At 44.1% G+C, this 25,102-nt stretch overlaps 1 protein-coding gene across 2 annotated transcripts in view; it reads right to left on the bottom strand.

The window, feature by feature from the left end:
* Positions 1-17,813, bottom strand: part of LOC114586617 (uncharacterized) — a 47,801-nt gene extending 29,988 nt beyond the window's left edge. Inside the window, exon 1 of one of the 2 annotated variants that reach the window (XM_028710270.2) lies at positions 17,579-17,813. In XM_028710270.2, coding sequence (XP_028566103.2) covers positions 17,579-17,803 — 225 coding nt within the window. In that variant the 5' untranslated portion in view covers positions 17,804-17,813. Of the gene's footprint in view, positions 1-17,431; positions 17,506-17,578 lie in introns of those variants that run through there. The other variant, XM_028710271.2, reaches the window with a different exon arrangement.
* Between the last annotated feature and the right edge of the window lie 7,289 nt (positions 17,814-25,102).

Genomic DNA, 25,102 nt, shown 5'->3' with positions numbered 1-25,102 from the left:
GGAACCGCCAGAATCTCTGTAATACTATGGGTGGAGAGATATTCGATTCACTTTGCATTGAAAGGTGAACCTACCTAATTTGTGCTTTCTAAAACAATAGGAGAACTGAAATGCACCCATCCTTCAAAGCTTGCACTCCTCTGAATTTTGCAATGCAGTTCTCCAGCCAAGTAAATGTGTACAAAAATGTAGACAGGGCAAAACCAGCACTTTGACTAGGGCCCAGAAACTAATTGGCAGCCCAGGGGTGTCTTGCCCATAGAGGTAAGTGGCCTGGGGCGCCGGGGCGCCAAGTTCTGGAGGGCACCAGGGAAGAGGCAGAGGCTGGACGCGGCACCTCCTAGCATCAGCTCACTGCCCTCACCTGCCTCCGCCATGCCGTGCCGAAGCAGCGCCGCGCCCAGAGCCTCCGCCTCTTCCCCACCAGAGGAGCTGTCCTCCAGCCACTGCCTGCCTCCGCCAGCCCCGCAAAGCTGTCGGCAGCGCCACAAAAAGAAGAAGAGTTTGGATTTGATATCCCCCTTTATCACTACCCGAAGGAGTCTCAAAGCAGCTAACATTCTCCTTTCCCTTCCTCCCCCACAACAAACACTCTGTGAGGCGAGTGGGGTTGAGAGACTTCAAAGAAGTGTGACTAGCCCAAGGTCACCCAGCAGCTACATGTGGAGGAGCAGGGAAGCGAACACAGTTCACCAAATTACGTGTCTACCGCTCTTAACCACCACACTGGCTTGGCCTTGGATGTCTGTGCTGCAGAAAGGTCGGCAACTCTGGGAAACTGGGGGCGCGGAGGGATCTTTGCAGCACGGCGCCAGATGTACTTAAGACGGCCCTGTGCGAGCCAGTACAATCAGGACCAGAATCAATGTAATATCTTCAAACCATCTTGGCCCCGAAATCTGCCAACTGCTTCTAGCCTCTCACTTGCTGAAGGGTGTCCTGTTCCAAAGAGTAGGCAGAGATTGCAGGTCATTAAGGAAAATATCCCGTTCTTTTGTCAAAAGAATCTGGTAACACTTTGAGCAAAACCATGCTGGGCTCTTCCAGACACACTTTTTTTATATATAAAAAAAGTGCATTCATGGTTATTTGTGGTTACGATGATATCAAGGCAGCTATACACAACGCGGGAGGCGTTGTGGTCTAAACCACTGAGCCTCTTGGGCTTGCTGATCAGAAGGTTGGTTGGTTCGAATCCCCACGACGGGGTGAGCTCCCGTTGTCCTGTCCCAGTTCCTGCCAACCTAGCAGTTCGAAAGCACGCCAGTGCAAGTAGATAAATAGGTACCATGCGATGGGAAGGTAAATGGCGTTTCCGTGCGCTCTGGCTTCCGTCACGGTGTACCATTGCACCAGAAGCTGTTTAGTCCTGCTGGCCACATGACCCAGAAAGCTGTCTGTGGACAAAGGCCGGCTCCCTTGGCCTGAAAGCGAGATGAGCACCACAACCCCATAGTCGCCTTTGACTGGACTTAACCGTCCACTTTCAATACTTTTTACAGTATGATGTGTGGATGGTCCAGAATAAATCCTCCTCTAATTCACTATTATCAATGACATGTTACAGAATCTCTCTCTCTCTCTCTCTCTCTCTCTCTCTCTCTCTCTTTCTCATACACACAAACACACACACATAAGAGTCTGGATGAGCTCAGTGACAAATTGCTTACCTCTCCACTCTTATATCCCAATCATAGCTGTCAACTTTCAGATTTGAAAATAAGGGACCAGCAGCCTTGAAAATAAGGGATCAGCAGCCTCACCAGTCCTGGGGACAGTCTACGGGATATCTAACAATCCGGGATAGCAGCAGGAAACAGCACTGGAATAAGGGAATTTCCCATTAAAAAAGGGTCCAACAAGAGGGAATGGCTACCCATGCATGATACCAAAGCAACACCCTACGCAGATACTTTAAAAACAAAACTAAAAACCTACACCAAAAAGCTGAATTGGCGATTTGAAAATGATGCAAATTAGACTGTCATCTGGCTTGTTCACACAATTGAGTCACCACCTGGATCTCGCACTCATGAAGTAGAGAATATGCAAATCAGTCTGTCATTGCTAAAAATTGTGACTACTGCCCTCAAAATCTAACTTATCCAAAGGAGAAAATCGTAAAGGGGGATTGGGGGGTGGGGGAAGATGAGGAGATTCTGGGACTATTGCTTTAATCTGGACTTCAGGGGGCAGGAGGCTTGTAAATTTCACTTCATTGCCTGTGCATCACTGCAAAGCGTGGAGACCCAGCAGGGATGGGAATGAGAAAAGGGACCTGGTTCATCAGTCACAGGAAAGACCAATCAGGAGAGTTGTTGTTGCAGAGTGCTCACCAGCAAGCAGTTTATTTTTCCCTAATTGTTCTGCTGTGCCAGATCCAAAGTATATTGGTCAACCGTGTATCTAAAAATACAAGAACATCACACAAATAGAGAATCATCTCTCAAGGGTAGCTCTTAACCCTGCTACCCTCATAATCATAATTTTCTTACATCTAACTGGTAAAGAATATGGGATAAATATAAAAATATATTCTTTAGTCTCTCTTCTGAAACTAGTGCTTGGTGCCCTAAGAATTGGAACTGACTTCTGTTTGTTTTTAACATCTGGAGGAAAAACAACTTCCTTAGATATAGAGATTTGGTTATTCAGGATAAGAAGCCTGATTATTAAAGAATCAAGAGCAGACTAAACCAGGAAAACCCTTTAAGCACATCCAGGTTTTCATAAACATCAAAAAGCCCATGATTAATGATAATTCAAGAAGGTTAATGGATTATGAAAAATTAATTACCAAAATGACTGTTTATTGTCAAAATCATACCATTTAGTATTGAAATATGATACAGAATTCAAGCAAGTAAAGGATTTTATGGTTAAACGGATGCAGAAAATAAAGGAAAGAATACCCCAATGGAAGTATGGGAAAGCTTATGGAAAAGATCGCCTTATGGGGAGATTGTAACAAAGTTGTGATGTGGTTTTATCTAACCCTAGTAACAATACAGAGAAAATACCCAGGTTTATCCTGGAAATGTCAAAAAGAAAAGGGGGGTTATTACTGTATACGGTGGGAGAGTCAGCTAGCAAAAAATAACACTTTTGGAAATATAAAAGGTTTTAGAACAGAAATATTGCTAGACGACAACTCCAGTTTTCCATGGCCATTCATTATACAGTTGGAAGTTAGCAACATCATGGATCAGGGATTGCTTAAATTGCAGGAAGCAAAGTGTAGGAATAAATGGACAGTTCTCTAAATGGAGAGTAGAAAGTGGAGGCTTCAAGGATCAGTACTGGGACTCGTGCTTTTTAACCTGTTCATAAATGATCTAGAGCAGTGGTTCCCAGTCGGTGGTCTGCGGATCCGAGGGGTTCCATGGCACCATTCACCTAACAAAAACTACCATAGAGATAATAAAATTTTCAACAGTAGGAGGTCCATGGCTTGGCTTTTGAAAAACAAGGGGTCCATGGTACTTAGCTAATTGGGAACCACTGTTAGAGTTAAACATGAGGTGGCCAAGCTTGCTGATGACACTGAATTGTTCACAGTTGTTAAAACAAAAAGAGGTTGCAAAGAGCTCCAAGAGGACCTCTCCAAATGAAGTGAAAGGGTGGTAAAATGGCAAATGCAATTCAATGTAAGCAAGTGTAGAGCGATGCATTTTGGAGCAAAAATCATTAGTTTCATACATGCTCATGGGGTATGAACTGGAGGTGACAGATCAGTAGCAAGACTTGGGGGACACAGTAGATGTTGACCCAATGTGCAGGGATTGTTTTTTCTTTTTTAAAAAAAAAGGCAAATTCCATGCTAGGGATTATTTGGAAAGGAATTGAAAATAAAATGGCCAGTATTGTAATGCTATCATACAAGTATATGTTATGACCACATCTGGAGTACTGTGGACAGTTCTGGCTGCCTCACCTCAAAAAGGATATTGTCGAGTTGGGAAAGGTTCAGAAAAAGGCCACCCAAATGATCAAGGGGATGGATCAACTGCCCTATAAAGGAAGGTTGCAGTGCTGGCAGGGTTGCCATATTTCAAAAAGTGAAAATCCAGACACAAAAGTTGTTGAGGAGTTGTTGTTTTTGCAAATTTTTGAGGAAATTCACCAAAATCTACACTTCCGACATTTTCCTGGACATTAAAGAGATTTCCAACAGCCAAATCCTGGCAACGTCTGGGAACCTCCGGATGTATGGCAACCCTAAGTGTTAGAGACTTTTTAGTTTAGAGAAAAGATGAGTTAGAAGTTTATACAGTGGTACCTCGGGTTAAGTACTTAATTCGTTCCGGAGGTCCATTCTTAACCTGAAACTGTTCTTAACCTGAAGCACCACTTTAGTTAATGGGGCCTCCTGCTGCTGCTGCGCTGCCGGAGCACGATTTCTGTTCTCATCCTGAAGCAAAGTTCTTAACCCGAGGTACTATTTCTGGGTTAGCAGAATCTGTAACCTGAAGCGTATGTAACCCGAGGTACCATTGTAAAATTATGTAGAGCTTTTCTCCCTCTCCCACAAGAACTCTTGGAGCTCCAATGAAGCTGAATGTTGCAAGATTCAGGACAGTAGACTATTCTTACGTTTTATATAACACCTGAAGGACTGCAGATTCCCCATTAACCCTGCTGTAAGTAGGGATATCGGAGAATTAGGATGGAAATGGAAACATAATTTGCCAACGCCTGCAGTATTTGTCCCATGGTCTGGAAAGGAATACAAATGGTATTTGCTGCTGTTGTTTTCAGCCTGCAAATGATATGTAATTTATTATGCCACCCCACCCCCCACATTTGCATTGTGTTTCCTTCAAATTGAAATGAGTGGCATGGAATAACTTAATAACAATGTAATTACTTACATTAAATTCCGCCACTGCAGACAGCAAGACGAATAATGTGGATTTTGCCAGAAACTGAACTGCAGCAGAACGGAAACAGCACTGCACAGTTGGAACATAGTTGGAATGGAAACCGATGCCTTCTTACATCCCTAGTTCTAAGTGATGGTTCCCAGCTCTGAAACTCACTGAGCTGTATCCAACTAAATAGATTTGCTACTGCAAGTAAGAAATTCCATAATGAGTTCACATCCAAACTTTGGCCTCTGGGAAGTTAAATTCCACACTCAGAAAATAATCCTATGAGGTGGGGTTGAGCTCTATAAGAGAAAGTTCATTCTAGCCTTCCTAGCCTGGACAGAATGAGTGTTGGCTAATTTTGCAGAGCCGAATTGGCTTCTCAGTCCTTTTGAAAAAAAGTTATTTGTTTTAAACCCAAAGATGAAAACAGCTTGGAATTTTGTTTCCCAACACTACAAAGCAAATCTTTTATGCAAACTGTGCCCTTCCCAAGGGTTTGTGGGGACCCTCAGAACAGATTGGGGGGGGCATGGGAAAGGAGGGAATATTTCTTCATGCTGCCTGAAGTCCTTGTGCTAGCAGATCTATTTAGTAGGATACTGACTATTATCGCTGGCTAGAGCCATGCCAACACGTGCTTTACTGAATGGTGTTCAACTTCACACTATAAATTTTTCCAATTTGTATTTTTTCAGTCTTAAAAAGAAACTGCTGCAGAGTTTTTGATGCTGCTCTTTTCTCCAAAGTTGTTTTAGCTGTTTTGAATTCTCTCTCTCTCTCCCGCCCCCCTGACACACACACACCGGCTACCCTTTCTGAGGTAAAAAGGCAATTAGCATGTTATAACAATACACAGACACGTCAGTAGTTGCAATTTTAAAAATTCTCCTTTCCCGTCGTCATTAGAGAGTATTGCTATGCTTCATGCACTCAAATCATTAGGCACCAAAACAGAGACATGAATACCCCAAACACTGCGTTCCCTAAAGCAGCTGTCATGGCAAATCAGCATCAGGCATCTATACATAGGGAAGTTATGCTTAGGCACTTATCAAGGGAAGGGTTGTAGCTCAGTGGTAGAGAGTCTGCTTTGCATGCCAGAGGTCCCAGGTTCAATCACCGGCGTCTCCAGCTGGCAAAGACTTCCTGACTAAACCCTGGAGTGCTGCTGCAGCTCAGTGTAGATGATACTGAGGTAGGTGGCGGTCTGACTCTGTACAAAGCAGCTTCCCATGAACAAGCTTTGATAGAGAACCCAAAACATAAATCCGCATTCTAAAAAAGTGAACACCGACAGTTCCATTCTCAAACCAGAGTATGGAATTTGGTATAACCAGAGAGGAGCCAAACGTTGATCAGCTTCAGGTGGCCACTTTTATTATTATCAACAGTCATATCTAGAAACTGGAATTTTCAATGGGCATTGCTGTCCACTAAACATGCAAGTGTCATAGCTGGTGGGAGATGACCATTTTCTGTGTTGGAGGCAACCTTGAATGGTCAACATCATGCCTATATGCCAGTTGTAAGATTGCTATATAGTCAATTACATCGCCAGCAGAATTCTAATTGAGTTTGGTACCTTTCTCTGTGAAGTGGTGTTTTTATTTGTACACAGATTGTAACAGCTGGTGTTTTTAGTTTGATAATTTTATTTCCTTAATTGTTTATACATGATGGCCCTTGTGGTCCCTTCCAACTCTACAATATCAGGAAGTCTTTAATGTTTGGTCTTTCATTATGTTTTTATAAGTGCTAGAAGCCACCCAGAGTTGCCAGGGGAAACCAGCAGCTTTTGAATTATGGTGCTGGAGGAGACTCTTGAGAGTAACTACAAGAAAGAAGATTCCACCTAAACATTAGGAAGAACTTCCTGACAGTAAGAGCTGTTCGACAGTGGAATTTGCTGCCAAGGAGTGTGGTGGAGTCTCCTTCTTTGGAGGTCTTTAAGCAGAGGCTTGACAACCATATGTCAGGAGTGCTCTGATGGTGTTTCCTGCTTGGCAGGGGGTTGGACTCGATGGCCCTTGTGGTCTCTTCCAACTCTATGATTCTATGATTCTATGATTCTATGATTCTATGATTCTATGATTCTATGATTCTATGAGTCCCATGGACTGCAAGAAGATCAGACCTCTCCATTCTGAATGAAATCAGCCCTGAGTGCTCATGGAAGGACAGATCCTGAAGCTGAGGCTCCAATACTTTGGCCACCTCATGAGAAGAGAAGACTCCCCGGAAAAGACCCTGATGTTGGGAAAGATGGAGGGCACAAGGAGAAGGGGACGACAGAGGACGAGATGGTTGGACAGTGTTCTCGAAGCTACGAACATGAGTTTGACCAAGCTGCGGGAGGCAGTGGAAGACAGGAGTGCCTGGCTTGCTGTGGTCCATAGGGTCACGAAGAGTTGGACACAACTAAACAACTAAACAACAACAATCAATCATCACCATCATCATTACAGTTCTATGATTCTATGTTTGTATTTCATATTTAAATGATACAGGCCAGTGGTTGATGCAAAAATCTATCTATCTAGAACTGTCAACCAGAAGGAGGCAGAATATGTTTCTTCTTTAAATCTGTCCTGCACAAAGCACCCCCAGTGTCTCCATTTCCCAGCTCCCAGTTGTGGGTCTCCCTATTGCAGCCTCAGATTTGAAATACTCCCTTTCTGTGTTTTTTCCTCCTCAGATCATGTACCTTAGTGAACATCATTGGTATTTGCTCCTTATCATTCCTTACAATAACAAATTCAGGTGAGGAGCACTGACAGGATTGCAGCCAAAACAAGGCCATGGGGGGGGAGAGAGGGAGGTATCAACATATCTGGTGTAACCCCAAGGTTTTTGTTTTATAAGTCTTCTGCTTTTGGGGAGGGGAAGGAGTTACACTTCCATTCTACACCATGCTTATGTTGGTCCTTTGGCTTGATGATTGTGTTATTACAATTTTGGGGCCATATCAAATGGAACCCAGTTAGTTTTGCCACAGATTGACAATTATTGGCTTGTGGTAACAGAGTCAGACTTCTTAACTGGTGGTGAATGCCCTTCCTGCTTAAATATGAGAGGTCACATCAGTATTGGCATTTTGCCGGCTCCTGAAGACATGCCCATTTAGGCAAGCATTTCATTGAATTTGAACTTGTGATCTAATTGTTTTAATTGCCTTTTACACCGTTTTCCTTACTATGCTTCTTAACTGGCTTGTTTTATTGCATTTTAAAATTATGGATTCTTTTAACACTTTGACTGATTTTTTTAATTGTGAATTTTAATTACGCCTGGATTTTATACTTGTTTTGCATGCAGAAGGCAATGCTTGACTTAGGTCTTTTTTGTCCTTCCCCTCTTTACTAAAAAATGTGGTACGCCAGTCCTGCTGTAATTGGGGACTCTCCAGCTCTAACACCAACGCCAGTGGAATTGGGACTGGCAGGGCAGAAAGGCAGGAAGACCAACCACTAGGTGGAGCCAAAGCGAATGATAAGCAGAGCCACCCCCTGCACCAGGGGTGCCAACTTGAATAAAATATTGGGGTGGGCAGGTAAGCCCTGCCCCACATAATCGATCACAAGACACAGTGCGCACAGACAATTTGAATGGCAATGTCTATCAACTTGGGGGGCCCTGGCCCCCTCGAATCTTTTATTGGGGGTGCGAAGACTCCTCAGCCCCTAGGAGCTGGCTCTTATTTCCTGCAATGGTTGCAAGAAGGCAAGTGTTGACAGCGGCTGGCTCCCGGCAGACAAACATTGCTGGGGCAATGTCCTATTTGCCCTGTTGTAATATCCTCCACTCTCCTTCCTTCTTTCATTCTTTCATATGTGGTGGACCTGCTCCAAGGTGAAAGACTTCTGGGAAAAGATTTATAATGAATTGAAAAAAATGTTGAAATATACATTTATAAAGAAACCAGAGGCCTTTCTTCTTGGAATAACAGGTTCGGAATTGCCCAAGAAAGATGTTAATCTATTTTTGTATGCCACAACTGCGGCTCGTATTTTGTTAGCTAAAAAGTGGAAAACTCAAGAATTACCAACAGTAGAAGAATGGCAGATGAAGATGTTGGATTGTATGGAGCTAGCCGATCTAACCGGAAGAGTCCGTGACCAGGAGGAGGAGGAACATCACGAAGAATGGAAGAAATTTAATGATTATTTAGTTAAATTTGTTAAGGTAAAATAACTGGAAATAGCGTCCAGATACTTAAAGGGCTTAGGATTGTATCTATGTTAACTGATAAAATAATATGTTTAATACAAGAAGGAGAAGATTTAAAGATGTTAATGTTTAATTTAAAGGGTATTAAAATTGGGATTTGGGAAACCGTAATAAGGATATGCAATGAAATTCAACTAAGGGGAAACGAGGAAGTCGTTTTACAAAGTAAATAACTGTTATTTTCAATAAGGTTATGATTTATGTTTGTTATGTTTTGTTTGTTTTATGTTTTTGTTTGTCATTGATATTGTAAAAACTAATAATTTTTTTGCAAAAAAAAAAAAAAAAAAAAGTAATATCCTCCACTCTCAGAGACCCCGGAGAGTCACTGCCAGTCAATATAGAGATAGATGTACAAAAGGCTGTATCCAATGTCCATTTGTTGCGCCAGCAGATGGCAACATTTAAAGGTTGTGCAACAAGGGAATCCAACACAACAGTTGTGTAATCTGCTTAACAGTAAACTTTGGTAATGCACTTGTATTTTCCCTTGTGCAACAATGTTCTGTTAGCACAACTATACCCCTAAGTGATTTCAAGGTAGTGGTACATTGCACACAACCCCAAACCGTATGACTTGGTATAGTTCACTAGTGTAGCAGAAGATACTGGAAGAGAAGCGTCCATTCCTCCCCTGCCCACCCCCCAGTTTTTCTAATTGTGGTAGTGTTTCCTGGCTATAAACAGTGCTTCAGCAGTTGCATGCCAAGGCACCAGTTTTGTTGCCCCGGCTGCATCATTTACTGTACGGATTCAACTTGCATTATTTGGTCGGTTGATCTGGCAGGAGACCTCGGTACGGCAAGCTGTGATTCTGGCTCCACTGCCAGTTGCTTTTACAGACTTAATAGCTGAAATGTCATAGACTTTATTAATCAGACTGCATTCTTTGCTAATTGATGGACATAGTTTCGGAGTTGAAATTTTTTAATACTTCACTGAGCTCGGGAGTGATCCGTCATGGAAAAAATACACAGCGGACTTTCTCTCTTGTTTCAAGCGCAACCAGCCCTAGACTGCTTGTGACATTCTCTCTCCTTCTTCTGCTTCGTGTTATTTACATTATTATCCCATCCTTTGCCTTAGGCCGGGATATGGAACCTGTGTCGTGCCCTATGTTTTGGACTACAACTCCCATCAACCCTGACCATTGTTTTCATATACAGTAGTATCTCAGGTTACATACGCTTCAGGGTTACATACGCTTCAGGTTACAGACTCCGCTAACCCAGAAATAATACCTCAGGCTAAGAACTTTGCTTCAGGATAAGAACAGAAATTGTGCTCCAGTGGCGCGGCAGCAACAGGAGGCCTCATTAGCTGAAGTGGTGCTTCAGGTTAAGAACAGTTTCAGGTTAAGAACAGACCTCCGGAACGAATTAAGTACTTAACCTGAGGTACCACTGTACCTCATCTTGACCAGCAGCCATCAATAGCCCTCTCCGCCATTAATTTGTCTAAACCCATCTAAGCTGGTGGTCATCACTGTCTCCTGTGGGAGCAACTGCCATACTTTAACTGTGCTGCATGACGTTCTTCCAACATTCAGCTTCTTTGAATGTCCATGAGTTCTAGTGCTTTGAGAAAGAGGGGAAAAAACATCTCTCTCATGTCACCCCTTACTCCAATTGAACTTTGTTGTTGTTGTTTAGTTGTTTAGTTGTGTCCGACTCTTCATGACCCCATGGACCAGAGCACGCCAGGCACTTGTCTTCCACTGCCTCCCGCAGTTTGGTCAAACTCATGCTGGTAGCTTCCAGAACACTGTCCAACCATCTCGTCCTCTGTCGTCCCCTTCTCCTTGTGCCCTCCATCTTTCCCAACATCAGGGTCTTTTCCAGGGAGTCTTCTCTTCTCATGAGGTGGCCAAAGTATTGGAGCCTCAGCTTCAGGATCTGTATTTCCAGTGAGTACTCAGGGCTGATTTCCTTCAAAATGCATAGGTTTGTTCTTCTTGCAGTCCATGGGACTCTCAAGAGTCTCCTTCAGCACCATAATTCAAAAGCATCCATTCTTCGGAGATCAGCCTTCTTTATGGTCCAGCTCTCACTTCCATACATCACTACTGGGAAAATCATAGCTTTTACTATACTTTAATTTACCAATTGAACTTACTCCCTAGCATATATATTTAGTTCTGCAATCTTATTTATCGTGACTATTACATTCACAATAGCAGGAGAAAGAGGTACAGACTCCTTTAAGAAGCCATTGTATGTGGTCTGAAAGAAAGGAGGCGGAGGGGAGACTGCATTTCCTGCCCTACCTAAGTGGTGTCCCTGGGGGGATTTGAATTCAGGCTTCTTAAAAGCCTGCACTCTAGATAACACACTGCCCCACACTTAGGAGCTAGCAGGAAGCATTTAATTTCAACTATGCATATGTGCTTCCTCCTCCTGGAATCAACATATTGTGGTTTTATTTTTATTTTATTTTTCTTAATAAAAAAACAGAATTCCCCCAAAATAAATTGGACCCAGTTTTCAAATCAGCCATTCAGTGGGGCAGAGAAGGGAAGAATGAACCTTGAGGCATGATCATAAAAAGAGAGTGTTATGCTCCACAATCATGGCACTGCTTCTGCTAATTAAGGCAGCATGGTATATGGAAAGCAAGACGTATAGATAGAGAAATCTGGTTTCAAATTCCTTCTCAGTTGTCAACCTCACTGGGTGTCCTTAGGATCACCCACCTCTCGACCTAACCCACATCATATGGCTACTGTGAGCATGAAAAACCACACCAGACCATCTAAACCAGGGGTTCCCAAACTGTGGTCTGTGGACCAGTGGCGGTCCGTGCTGTTTTTGTGGATTTGTGGTTGGAGACAGGAGACAGCCCATCCATCACATCAAATATTCTCACATAATATAGATTTGCAGTTGTTCATCCATTGCCTCCTCCACTTCTCACATAATGTTCTGCTGTGTTACAACCTGAACGCTACAGAATTCAATTTGAAATATAGCAAAGTAACAGGCAAGAAACAAAACAAGCAATAAAATACAAGTTGCAGAGTATTGCAATTGCTACGATAGGCGGAGGTTAGTATGCAACTACATATGTACTGAAATTAATGAACACAGCTAAGTTGGGCCCATTACTTTCAATGGGTCTACTCTGAGTAAACCTTAGTTGAATTCCACCCAGAAAAACCATCAAGTGGTCCACCAAAACCCTCACAATTTTCGTGTGGTCTGTGGGAAGAAAAGTTTGGGAACCACAGATCTAAACAAATTGTGAGGATATTTTCACTTTTATAAAGATGCAACTACATACATATGCTAGTGGATAGCCTGACTGGATCTCTGTGGGACTTACTTGTTTCTCCTGGGGTGTGGAGGGACTCCCTTAATAGACTAGGGGCACTGGCCAAGTCTGCATATACTATGTGGCATGTGTATAGCCACAAATTTAACCTGACATTTTTTTGGTAAGGAGGGGGTTGAAATAAACTCTGACTCTTGCTGTCAGGGTTTACACCGAGTATGTGGTGTCAACAGGATTTTCTGGGTCTGGTACACAGTGGTCTGGTTTGCACATAACCCAAAACTATGGTTTAGCATTATGCCTGAATGCTGCCAGTGGCTTAACTATAGTGTGTTTACTTTCAACAAACCACAAGCTGAAGCAATGGTTTGTTGTTGGTTGTCCAGGGACTCAGGCAGGAATATTCCCTGGTCCTACCTGGAGATGCAAAGACATGGACCTGGGACTTCCTGAACATAGAGCAGATACCCTAACTCTGAGCTACAGCCGATCAAATACAGTACAATCTATTGGCCAAATTTATTTTCACAATGACCTGGGATGAATGTGGTAAGTTCTTTGAAACTGGTTTCTCTGATGATGTCTCCAAGTACATCTTTCATTAGGACCCACCTAGCTCATGTAGCAAAGATTATTTGGAAAGATATACAAGCAACAATATTCAGAGCCAAAATTAGGTGATATAACTAGGGTTGCACTCCTATGCACCTGGGAATAGGCTCAATTGAGTTTACTGCCAAGTACACATATATAAGATTGGGGTCTACAGTGTTATCATATATGACAGTCTCCACCAGTGAGGAGTTACAGTCCAAAATATTTGGAGGGCATCAACTTGGGGAAGGATGCTATACAGACTTGCACAAACTAGTGGGTGGGCATCCAGCACAACAGTTGTCCTAGCAGAAACTTGTTGTGTAGAAGATTCTACAATCTATTTGCAATCTATTTGCAACAGCCAGAAACCTGCTTATGTATTCTCTTGTGCAATAACAGGCAGATCCATGCCATATTTATAGCCAATGACTTTTCCAAAGAATCATGGGAACCATAGTCTGCTAAGGGAACTGCAAATTCTAGCCCCGTGAGGGGGGAAACTACAGTTTTCCTAGATATGCCGATGAGGGCTCTTATAAATGAAAGTTCCGTTATATAAAACTCCATGCATGCAAAACAGTAGCCTTTCAGGGGGGAAGTTTCTGACCATGTCTTCTCCCTGATCTGCTAGCTTTCTGTGCACACAAAGGATTTTTATTTTTACACGGAGGCACATTCTATCGTACACCCTTGACTGAAGAACAGTAGGCTCCTACTGTGTGGTGTAGTGGTTAAGAGCGGTAGTCTCGTAATCTGGGGAACCGGGTTCGCGTCTCCGCTCCTCCACATGCAGCTGCTGGGTGACCTTGGGCCAGTCACACTTCTTTGAAGTCTCTCAGCCCCACTCACCTCACAGAGTGTTTGTTGTGGGGAGGAAGGGAAAGGAGATTGTTAGCCGCTTTGAGACTCCTTAAGGGGAGTGAAAGGCGGGATATCAAGTCCAAACTCTTCTTCTTCTTCTATCTGGGATGGTCTTCATCTTCCACCGAGCACGCAGTTTGGGGAGGGACGCACAAGGAGCAGGGAGGGAGGGAGGGGACACCCGCCTAGCCAAACCAACGCTGGCGATCAATGGGGTGACAGATGTCACAGCCAGATCACCCTCACATCCTATCATATGCATCCCCGCCTGCAACTGAAAGTAGTAAAGTCCAGTCACAGGTTTACCACCTCTGTGGGAAGAAGGCCTAGCCAATAAATCTTTTAAAAATAAATTTGCAGGCTTAGTGGTTTGTCCAATCAAAGCTCCAAGGCAGGAAATTATACTTTTTATTTGTCTGAATGGGGATAGGGAGGTCTATCAGAAGGCTCTGACAGAAACTAATTTTTTAGCTCTCAGAGCCATGCTTAGATGTGCTCCAAAGCTGTGCAATGGTCTTTAAACAGACCAATGTTGAAATCATATTCATGACTCAAAATGATTGTGTTTCCAACAAAGAAAAAGAAAAAGAAAGAAAACTTCACAGCCACAAGATTAATGGCTTGTGAAGTCTTAAAAGGAAAAAGCCAATGTTATTTCTTGTCAAAACCATGAAGGCCAAAAAAAAAGACCCCAGACTGCTTACTTTCTCCTCTTCAAAAGCCATCTGTCCAGTCATATGACCGCTTGATAGAGTGCAATGCACATTCAAAGCCAATGAGTTCCCTGGAAAAAATCCTGGGAACTGTGGCTTCTTTAAGTGACTGCGAATTGTAGCTCTGTGAAGGGGAATACAATGTTCTCTTAAACAGAAAAAGTAAAAAATAAAAAATCAAATATGAAAACACAGCACAAACTCCATTCGTGGGTAAACAAAATAACTGAGGTAGGAGCCGCACCCACACGTCACCCACCCACAAAAACATCTCCCAAATACATCATTGGCAGTCCTTTGCACACAAACCTCACCCTCAACTATTCCCAACTACCACAGTATCCATAATACAGCTAGCACGCAGCCAGCTATTTGTTGCAAAGCTAACATCTGGCACACACAAAAAACCTAGGCAGCATTAAATACAACCAGTTAATTCACCCACCTCTATCTAGGGCAATACAGCATCATAAAGACAGCAATATAAATGTTCCCTTCTCATCTCCCACCCGGTTGAACATAGTTGGTTGTTGTTAATCTGTTCTTCACCCTAAGGTCCTGGGGCAGGTTACTGGGACAGATCACAACTATTTAAACACAATATTGAAAAAACAGTTTGAAACAACGTACAATCAAAAAAACTGGGTGGGCCCTAAAAATCCTCTCACGGTAAACTGATTCAGTCTCTCACACTGAGTCGTATTAGTAAACCTTACAACCCTTCAGAAAATATAATCCAGACTCTGACCCTTGGCAGCAAAAAACCACAACTTCAGTTACCACCCAATAATACATCACTCACTTTCTCCTCTGGGATAATAAATTCAACTCTAGAAACTTAAAGCAGGTTGTGCCCTTGAGGCAGACCCAATGAGTTCCTATGCATACATGGTCAAAATCAAGGAACTTTAGGTCAATGGAGACAAGGTGTTACTTGTGCTAATGCAATTGACATGTGTGCTTGTTAATATCAACAGCAGCAGAGGGGGAAGCCTGAACAGGGATATTTCTTCGGCCTGGGGAGTGGAGTTTAACTCTTTCTTTCCAAATCCTGACAAAATTGGCTCTCAGAAGCTGCTTCTACCATGTCATCTGAACGGGGCCAATGGACACTTCAAATGCAAATAGAAATTTTGGAGTGAAGATTTTTGTCAGGAGCATGTCAGGGATAGAAAAGAGTTAAAATTTTACTCCTCACAGTCCCCAAGTTGTTAAGGCTTCCCTGAGGTTACTGTTTACATTTTTTAAAAAATAAATAAATATGCAGATTAATTCATGTAATCAACATCATTTATAATTTGGACCATTAGGTTGTATCCAAGGTAGAGCTAAGTTAAATTCACTTAGCGGTACACTTGTTCTGTTGACAAAATGATATGCACCAATGGAACGTAGGCCGATCCACACCATGCATTTTATAGCACACCCAAAACACCTTCAAAGCACACGGCTTCCCCCAAAGAATCCTGGGAACTGTAGTTCTTCCTGTTAATCATGCTGCTTTAAACGTGGATCTTTATTGTATTTTGTTTTTTATTTGTAATGTTTTATTTTCTGTTGCCTCTGAAAGCCTTATTGGAAATGTAACATGGTATAAAAATTAAACACACACACACTCACGAACCCTGCCATTTTCACTGCCAAATTTCAGCGATGGAACAAATGCTTAGCCTATGACACTTGCCTCTTACAATCTCTTTCAAGACAGAAATCGAGAACCAGTGGCCCTTCAGATGCTATTCAAATCCTCAATTCGCTGGTCCAGTGCCAGATTTTGGGCGGTGCAGGCTGTTCCTCTGCAAAGGGCACCAAGCCAAGGGGTGCAAACTTGGGGGGGGGACCATTTCGGGGTGCCAAAATTTGGCCTTGCACAGGGCGCATATTACAAAAGATGACCCATGTCCGCCCCTGATTAGCCTCATAAAGCATGACTTACAGTCAGGGATAATGGAAACTGTCACCCAAAATACCTGGAGGGCGACAGACTTCGCCCCACGTTGGCAGCAACAGTGTGAGGACAGCAGTCAAACAGATCACACAGGTTTTTGAAACTGTACAAAAGCCTGAAGTACCTGTTTGCCTAAAAAGGGAAAGTAGGAGGAAGGCAGAACCGTAGCAGGTACAGTTTCAGACCTCCGAGTCCCTGAAAACAAAGCAAAAGCCATCCTCTGTTATCTATGGCCAGAGGACCAAATTAATTAGCTCAACAGGCTCGTCTGAGCAGCTCTGCCTCGCCCCCCTCACCCGTTTTAATCGGGATTTCCATCTAAGGCACCGATTCCAGAGCGTGAAAAGCCTTTTAGATATGAGGTGGTCAGGTCCTTCCTTGCAACTTAATTAAAAGGAGAGCGGGGCGGGCGGGGGAGGGAAGGAGGGAGAAAGAGGAGGGGTACACGTGACAGATCAAAGAGGAAAACACACTCGTGTGTCCTTGCTCTATAGCCCCCCCCCCCGTCTCCAAATTTTCCGCGTAGCATAGTTTTAAAAACCAAAAAACAGAAAAAGACCAGAGTCAACGGGGTGAGAATAAAAGGCGACCGTGTACGCTGCTCTCCACTCTCGGGCAGAGAAAATCATAAACATCTCCCCTCGCTGACTTGAAAGGCGGTAGCCGCCTCCCGCTCTCCACCCACCTTTTTTTTTTATTTTTCACACATGGGCACAATTTGCAAATCAAAGCGTTTCCTTCTCTTCCAGATCCCCCCAGCACAACCACACCACTCGCTGGAAAAACAAAAACATCCTGGCATGTCTGGACAAGCCAACCCACCAACCAACCCCCCCCCCCCCAATCCCCGTCCCCCCCCCGTCCCCGGTGGAAGAGAAAACGCAATTACGCACCAACCCCACACTTTGTGGCTCGGCGTTCTGAGCCCCCCACGCATCACCTACCGCTGGAGTTGGGAGTTTTAAGGGTGCCCCGCCACCCCTCACTAAGAGGGAGAAATCTACCCAGAAGGAAGGAAGGAAGGGGACCCGAAAGAGAGCACCCCCTCCCCTCCCCGCCCGCCCACCACGTAAACATCCCCACGGGGTTACCTTGGCTTCTGACCCCCAGATGCAGAACGCCGCCGCTGTCAACAGATGGAGCCAGCCTGATCTCCGGGGTAAAGGGGGACTTTTGCCCATGCTTGTTGGCTCCTGGAGCTGCTTTTGGCAGCGGGTTTGTGCGTTGGGAAAGGGAGCGGGAGCGAGAGCAGCTGTTCCTAATACCTTTCCCTCCCAAGATTGGTCCTCCTTCTGCGCCCTCTCTCTCTCTCTCATTCCCCCTTTCCTCCTCCTCCACTCACTCTCTCCTCCTGTTCTCCCTCCCCTCATCTCCTTTCTCTTCGCTCTAAACTCCCCCCACCCCACCAAAAAAACACAACACACCCTCAGGGTGTGTATCACCTGCAGCAGGGATGGGTGGAAGACGATGGGGAAAGTTGAGTCTTTTCCTCCCTTTGCTCAAACACCATTTAGGTCCCAGGAAGATTTCTGGGCATGGGAGCTGCACACAGCCAGCAGCCTTGATTTCGTGGGAGAAACTCATGGATGGTTGTTGTTGTTGTGTGGTGTCGTCAAAACCCCACCACCACACAAAAAGAGGTCTATAAAGGGTTCTCTTTCTTCCCTCCCCATCCCATCCAACCCCCAAAGCCAGTTTTCCACAACTGAACCAGTCCACTTTGGAGAAGAAGAAAAAGTTCAGATCAGAGGAGGAGATTTATTTATTTTTGCAATTGCCCCTATAAGTCCAGCAGCTGTTACAGTCTTAATTACCAAGTTGAGGATCTCCCTGCCCTATTGAAGAACTGTCCAAAATGATCTACCTTACCCAATACTTGCCTTGTCTTACAGGGACAAACAAAACAGGTATCTATTAGACTTCCACTTTCAGCTCTGATAAATATTTGTCAAAGGAACATGGGGGTCCAGGTTTAGTCCTCAGCATCTCCAGGTAGAGCTAAGAGAGATTACCTTCCTGAAATGTTGGAGACCCACTGCCAGTCAGTGTAGGCAATGTTGACCTACTGTGGCTTGGTATCAGGGGCGCCAACTTGACTAAAATATGGGGGGGGCCCTCAGGTAACCAACACCCTGAATAATAGATCACATGACGTGGCATGCACACACCATTCAAATGGCAATGGCCTTGAACTTGCGGGGAGCTGGCCCCCTCAAATATTGGCTCCTATGCTTGGTATATGCTGGGACGCAGGTGGCACTGTGTGTTAAACCACTGAGCCTAGGACTTGCCAATCAGAATGTCGGCGGTTCAAATCCCTGCGGCGGGGTGCGCTCCCATTGCTCGGTCCCTGCTCCTGCCAACCTAGCAGTTCGAAAGCACGTCAAAGTGCAAGTAGATAAATAGGTACCGCTCCGGCGGGAAGGTAAACCGCGTTTCCGTGTGCTGCTCTGGTTCGCCAGAAGCGGCTTAGTCATGCTGGCCACATGACCTGGAAGCTGTACGCTGGCTCCCTCAGCCAATAAAGCGAGATGAGCGTCACAACCCCAGAGTTAGTCACGACTGGACCTAATGGTCAGGGGTCCCTTTATGCTTGGTATAAGGCAGTTTCCTATGTTCCTAAATTACAGGAGGAAGCAGCTTTCAAACTTCTATGTGTGCATGTCCATGGACCACTTAAAAATTGCTAAAAGCCGCAGTAGTCTACTTAATAAAACTATTGTTTTATTTATTCTGTGAATAAAAGCACATAATTGATATTTTAATAATTGTATTCTTGCCTTTCTAATACAATGGATAAAAAAAATCCTAAAGTATTTTTTTCCCCTTCAGCGCCACATCACTGTCAGAACTAGCACCATATAATGAAAAACAGAGGCCTGGTGCATTATTAGCCTGTTTGATGCTTTGAGCATATACAAAACGGCTTTGATCTCCAGTGTGGAGGGGAGGGGAAAATTAATAAAATTTATGTTTGGATTAACTGGGCTAATAAAGTTTACGTACTAATTGGTCAACTATTGTGGAGGCAAAATCCTTTGCAGACCTGCAGCAAGTCATTTGATGATACACCAATAGATTTTAATCAACCTCTGCCCACCCCAAGTCAGATTATTTGTCTGTTTAGCCCAATCATGTTGACTCTGATTGGCAGAAAATCTCCACAGTCTCAGGCGAAATATTCCCCATCATCTGCTAGCTGATCATGGCTGTGTACACATTACCACTCGCTCTGGCTTCAGCATGCTTCCACTGCTGATGTCTGAAACTGAGTACACTGGATGTTAGCCATGGTCAATAGGTACCCTGTAGCTTCTTGAGAAATGCTCATAGGTTCATAGAATTGTAGAGCCGAAAGGGACTTATGAAGGTCATTTAGTCCAACCCCCTGCAATGCAGGAATCTTTTGCCCAACTTGGGACTCAAACCCACAACCCTGAGATTAAGAGTCTCATGTTCTATCACATGGGTAGGCAAACTAAGGCCTGGGGGCCAGATCTGGCCCAATCACCTTCTAAATCCGGCCTGTGGACGGTCCAGGAATCAGCGTGTTACATGAGTAGAATGTGTCATTTTATTTAAAATGCATCTCTGGGTTATTTGTGGGGCGTAGGGATTCGTTCATTCCCCCCCCCAAAAAAATATAGTCCTGCCCCCCACAAGTTCTGAGGGACAGTGGACCGGCCCCCTGCTGAAAAAGGTTGCTGACCTCTGTATAATCATCTGAGTTATGTACTCCCACCCCACTCACATGAAAAGAAAGTTAATCACAGCCAATCACAAACAAACAACCACACCCTAGGCCAACCCTAACCTCTCTCACCACTAAAGGAACACAAACCTATAGTGAAGAGAACCCGCACAAGCGATGCTGACAAAGCCCCCACACATACATTAAGTAGAATAGAAGCATTGCCACCCGACCCGACCCCACTCACTATGCCCCCTCAACCTCTTCCCCCCTTTTCTTCCTAATGTAACACTAATGTCTCAACAAACGAAACTGACCTGTAGAAAATGTAACTTGAAAAAAGAGACATTGCACATACTTTTGTAAACCAAGAAATCTTTAATAAAAATATGTTAAAAACAAAAAACCCAAAAAAACTATGTACTTTCCCTCAAACCAGCTTCCATCCAATCTGAAAATGGAAGCGGCAGTTAAGATGAGGTGAGGTGTGTACATTTCAGATAACCATTGCACATGCTCAGATGACAGCTTCAGTGAATTGGATTTCAGCACAGGGAAACAAATCAGGAAATGGGCATTGTGTGAAGAAGACATCCCTGCCCTCTCTCTGGTCTGTATAGCATATGACTTGAAATGGAGGGGCGCAGGAATGGCCTTGCTGTGTTTCAAACTTCTATACCTACCCAGTTTCAACTAGAGTTGCCTGCCAGCTAGAGATTGAATCTTCTGCTTTAAATATATGGTGCAGATGTAGATGTCCCTTCCCTCAGGCTCTTCCCTCAGGCTCTTAATCTCAAAATAACTTAATCTCTCCCCACATCTTTCTCCCCCACAACTCCTAAGTACTTTCACACAATGCCTATGATAGCAGTGTGTCACACCAAACATAACTGTCTTGTAGATAGGACTCTATGAACTGAAAACGGAGGTGCTATATGTGCCTTTGTTAGCCATGAAAATCAACAAAAACAATAATAAGAAAAGACATGGCATACAAGGAAAAAGAAACGGGAGGGAGGAGGAAAACACAAGATCAAAATGAGTTCTTAAAACTTACAATTATTTAACTTTCTCTCCCCATTGTCTGTTGATGGTGTGTAACCAGCAACACAGTTTCAGACTTTCACCTACTGTGTATTTCTCTAAGGGCTATCGTTCAAAATGCACTTTATTTTGTTTTGGCTACCAAACTGCTGTCATCTGACAATGGCATTTTATGAAACATAGCCCTTCTTCCCAAGCCCTTAATCTGAATTTTGAAAGAAAAGTTGAGTTGTGATGTTTCTCAGCTCTCACAGCTAAATCCCCCTGTGATTGTCAATGTTAATACAAGCTGAATGTGTGTGTTTTTGGTGGGGGGAAATCTGTCTGACAAGGAATTCAAAAGGATTTAGAAAAGAAAGAAAAACCCACAAGAACGCACAAAGTTCTGAACAAGAGCCTTAATCTGACAGTAGCAAAGATTCTGATTAGTGCTCTTACATCTTTAGGATGTAAGCCTGCAGAGAGTCTCAGACAAGCACATAATGTGCTTGGAATAACCTGTCAAGCACATAGCGCGAGCGGACGAGGGGAGTCTGCAGGTTTAAAATTGCCGTTCTTTTTAGGAACTTATGACTCCCCGTTAGCTGAATTCCTTTGTAGAGGTCATCTGAGTACAGTCACCCGTAATCCCTTCAAGAAAATGCCAATTCTGCTGCTGTACTAAAATTGAGCTACACACTGATATAACACATGCTGTTTCCCCCTCTTTGCTTAAGCTGCCAAAGACCCAGTTTCACCTCTCCAGTAATTCCTCCCTGTAACCAGGTTCGACTTCCACCTGCCACCCAGTTTCACTTTGGCCATTCCTAAGGATTAAAAAAGCAATAAGTCACGGTATTCACAAGCCATTATTTCAGTTCCTTAAGTCTCTTGGCACATAGGAGTACCCAAGGGACTTAGGCCCCATCTGAACTATACATTTAAAGCAGTATCATCCCACTTCAAACATCCATGGCTTTCCTCAGAGAATCCTGGGAAATGTAGTTTGTTGATAGTTGATAGGAGTCACCTGTTGGGCTCACAGAACTACAATTCCCAGAGTGGTTTAAAGTCAATCTCTTTTCCCAGGAGACTCTGGGAATTCTCTCTTTCTCTTTCTCTCTCTCCCTTCCCCCCCCCTCTCTCCACCCCTCCCCCAAGCTTCTGGAATGGCTCACATTGCTCCCTTTCAACAGAATCTTGAGTGTCAGAGCATGTGCAGAGTTTTTTTTTTTTTTTTTCCAGAAGAGAGGTTCTGAGGGAGCATCGCTGAGCTCCTGAGCAAATGTTCCCACAAAGATCTTCCTTCAAAGAGCAACATATATGGGGTTGTCCTCTGGTATCTTCACAGCACACAAATTCCCAGGTTTCTGGGTGCTTTAAATGCATAATATGGATGCAGCCAAGCTTCCACTGGAGTTCATGTTTCAAAGCCTCCTTAATGTGGGGAGGGGATATTTATTTAAGCTTGAAGCTGGGGATTTAAGGGCAAACTCTTCTCTGTGTGCTGTAACGCTCGGAGGACAAATTCCGTCCTCCCCCACCACAGCACCAGAGTGTTGGACTAGGTAGGACCTGGGAGAATAGGGTTCAAATCCCCCCCCCCCACAGCCATGAAGCTCACTGAGGGACCTTGGACTAGCCTGTATCTCTCAGCCTAAGCTGCTGCTGTGAGGACAAAGTGTGGAGAGGGAGAACCATTTTCACCACATTGAGCTTCTTGGAAGAAAGGTTGTATATAAATGTAATCATAATAATAAATTAATAAATAAAAATTGGACTTGGGGAGGTAAAAATCTCACTGGCTCCAATAGGAGTCTACTTTCAAGCCTAATTGTTTTTGGAGACTATTTTCAGGGGGGTTTCAGCTGAGGAGGGAGGCCTGGCACCTAGGGAGATAAGCCCTCTATTAAGTAGTGGGTGGACATAGCAGACGACGACAGAGATTTCTCCAAGTAGTTCTTTATAAGTAAGCTGGAACTGAACTGGACAGCAAACAGCTCAGCCGGCCTGCTTTTATAGGCAGCCAGCTGTCAACACTGTAACAACAACAGCCCAGGGTATCCCGCCTAAATTAACTTACGTGGACCTGAGTGAAAACTAATATACACAATACCCCTGGTGGCTAGGGTGAGAACTTCAATACATAACACCCTCCCCTCTCACCTTACTGCCACCTGGGCTAAGTACAGAGGCACTGGAAAATAATCTTCTGTTTATTTAACACAGCTCAGAACTGTGAATATGTCCACCTTCTCATAAAAACATAAGCAGAACCTGCTGGGTCAGACCAAAGTTGTCCCCCTCCCCATCCAGCACCCTGGGCCGTCCCAAGACATTTTGGCACCTTAGGAGGACCACAAAATGGTACCTGCCTCCCGCCAGGGAAGAGCTGGTGAGTGAAGATCTACATCAGACACAAGGGGGAATAAAGATCTACATCAGTGCCTCCTATTCGCCAAGTGACCACTGTAGAGTGGCAGCAGCAACGGGCAATGCATTTCTTGGGAGGATGGATCTGTTGGCCCTGTGAATCCTGCTGCCCAAGGTGGCCGCCTCACCTTGCCTCATGGGTGGGCTTGTTCTGCTCAGAGTGGACTTTGAAGACGCTCAAACTCAGGACGAAAGGGAGAAACGTGCTAGGAGGAAGGCACGTTTGGCAAACCCTCACCGTGACCAACTCCTGCCCAGAAACCTATGTCCCCACTGTGGAAGGATGTGTGGATCCAGAATTGGCCTCCACAGTCACTTACGGAGTCACTGTTAAGACCGTGTTTGTGGAAGACAATCTTAGTTGGCTACAAGTGGTCGCCAAAGAAGAAGAAGGTCAAACAGATGCACTGGACACTTAGAGCAACTCATGCATTTTTTAGGAGGTCTTCTCAGATAAACACTTGGTAGAGGGAGAATCAACCATTACAGCACAGAAGAACACGTTCAGCCTATATTATTGCTCCAGCTCCACACAGACACAGCTGTTCATTAACCAGGGTCTTATTGAATCATCCACTTAAGTGTGCCAAAGGCAGCACATTACTTACCTGGAAGGGGAGATACCTTGATCGTGGAAGGTTTTCCCAGGCTCACCCATTGCATTTCCCCGTTTGTTATTTTCCAGCAATTGTCATTCGGTAGCATGCTGCCTCCTAGCAGCAGAGGTAGGACATTGGCAGCCTTTACCTCTATAAAATTGTCTAGCCCTCTCTTAAAGTTATCCATGTTGGTGGCCATCATTGCCTCCTGTGGGAATGAGTTCCATAGTTTAATAATAATAATAATAATAATAATAATAATAATAATAATAATAATAATAATAATATATTTATACCCCGCCCATCTGGCTGGGCTTCCCCAGCCACTCTGGGCGGCTTCCAAAAAAATATTAAAATACTATAATACATCAAACATTAAAAGCTTCCCTGAACAGGGCTGCCTTCAGATGACTTCTAAAAGTCTGGTAGTTGTTGTTCTCTTTGACATCTGGTGGGAGGGCGTTCCACAGGGTGAGTGCCACTACCGAGAAGGCCCTCTGCCTGGTTCCCTGTAACTTGACTTCTTGCAGTGAGGGAACCGCCAGAAGGCCCTCGGAGCTGGACCTCAGTGTCCAGGTAGAACGATGGGGGTGGAGACGCTCCTTCAGGTATACTGGACCGAGGCCATTTAGGGCTTTAAAGGTCAGCACCAACACTTTGAATTGTGCTCGGAAACGTACCCCTGCCTTAGTGCTGTATGCAGAAGTACTCTTTCCCATCTGTCCTGAGTCTTCCAGTATTCAGCTTCATTGAATGTCAACATGTTCTCATGTGTTCTCATAAGCCATCCATGCTTCCTCTTACTCATATTTTATCTAAACTAAAAGAGCCTCAAATGTTGTAGGCTTTCCTCTCTTTTTCACCTTTGA

Source organism: Podarcis muralis, chromosome 16 (genome assembly GCF_964188315.1).
Source record: "Podarcis muralis chromosome 16, rPodMur119.hap1.1, whole genome shotgun sequence".
In the NCBI taxonomy this organism is placed as follows: domain Eukaryota; kingdom Metazoa; phylum Chordata; class Lepidosauria; order Squamata; family Lacertidae; genus Podarcis; species Podarcis muralis.
Note: the sequence above shows the minus strand (reverse complement) of the source record. Positions and strands in the feature narration are given on the sequence as shown.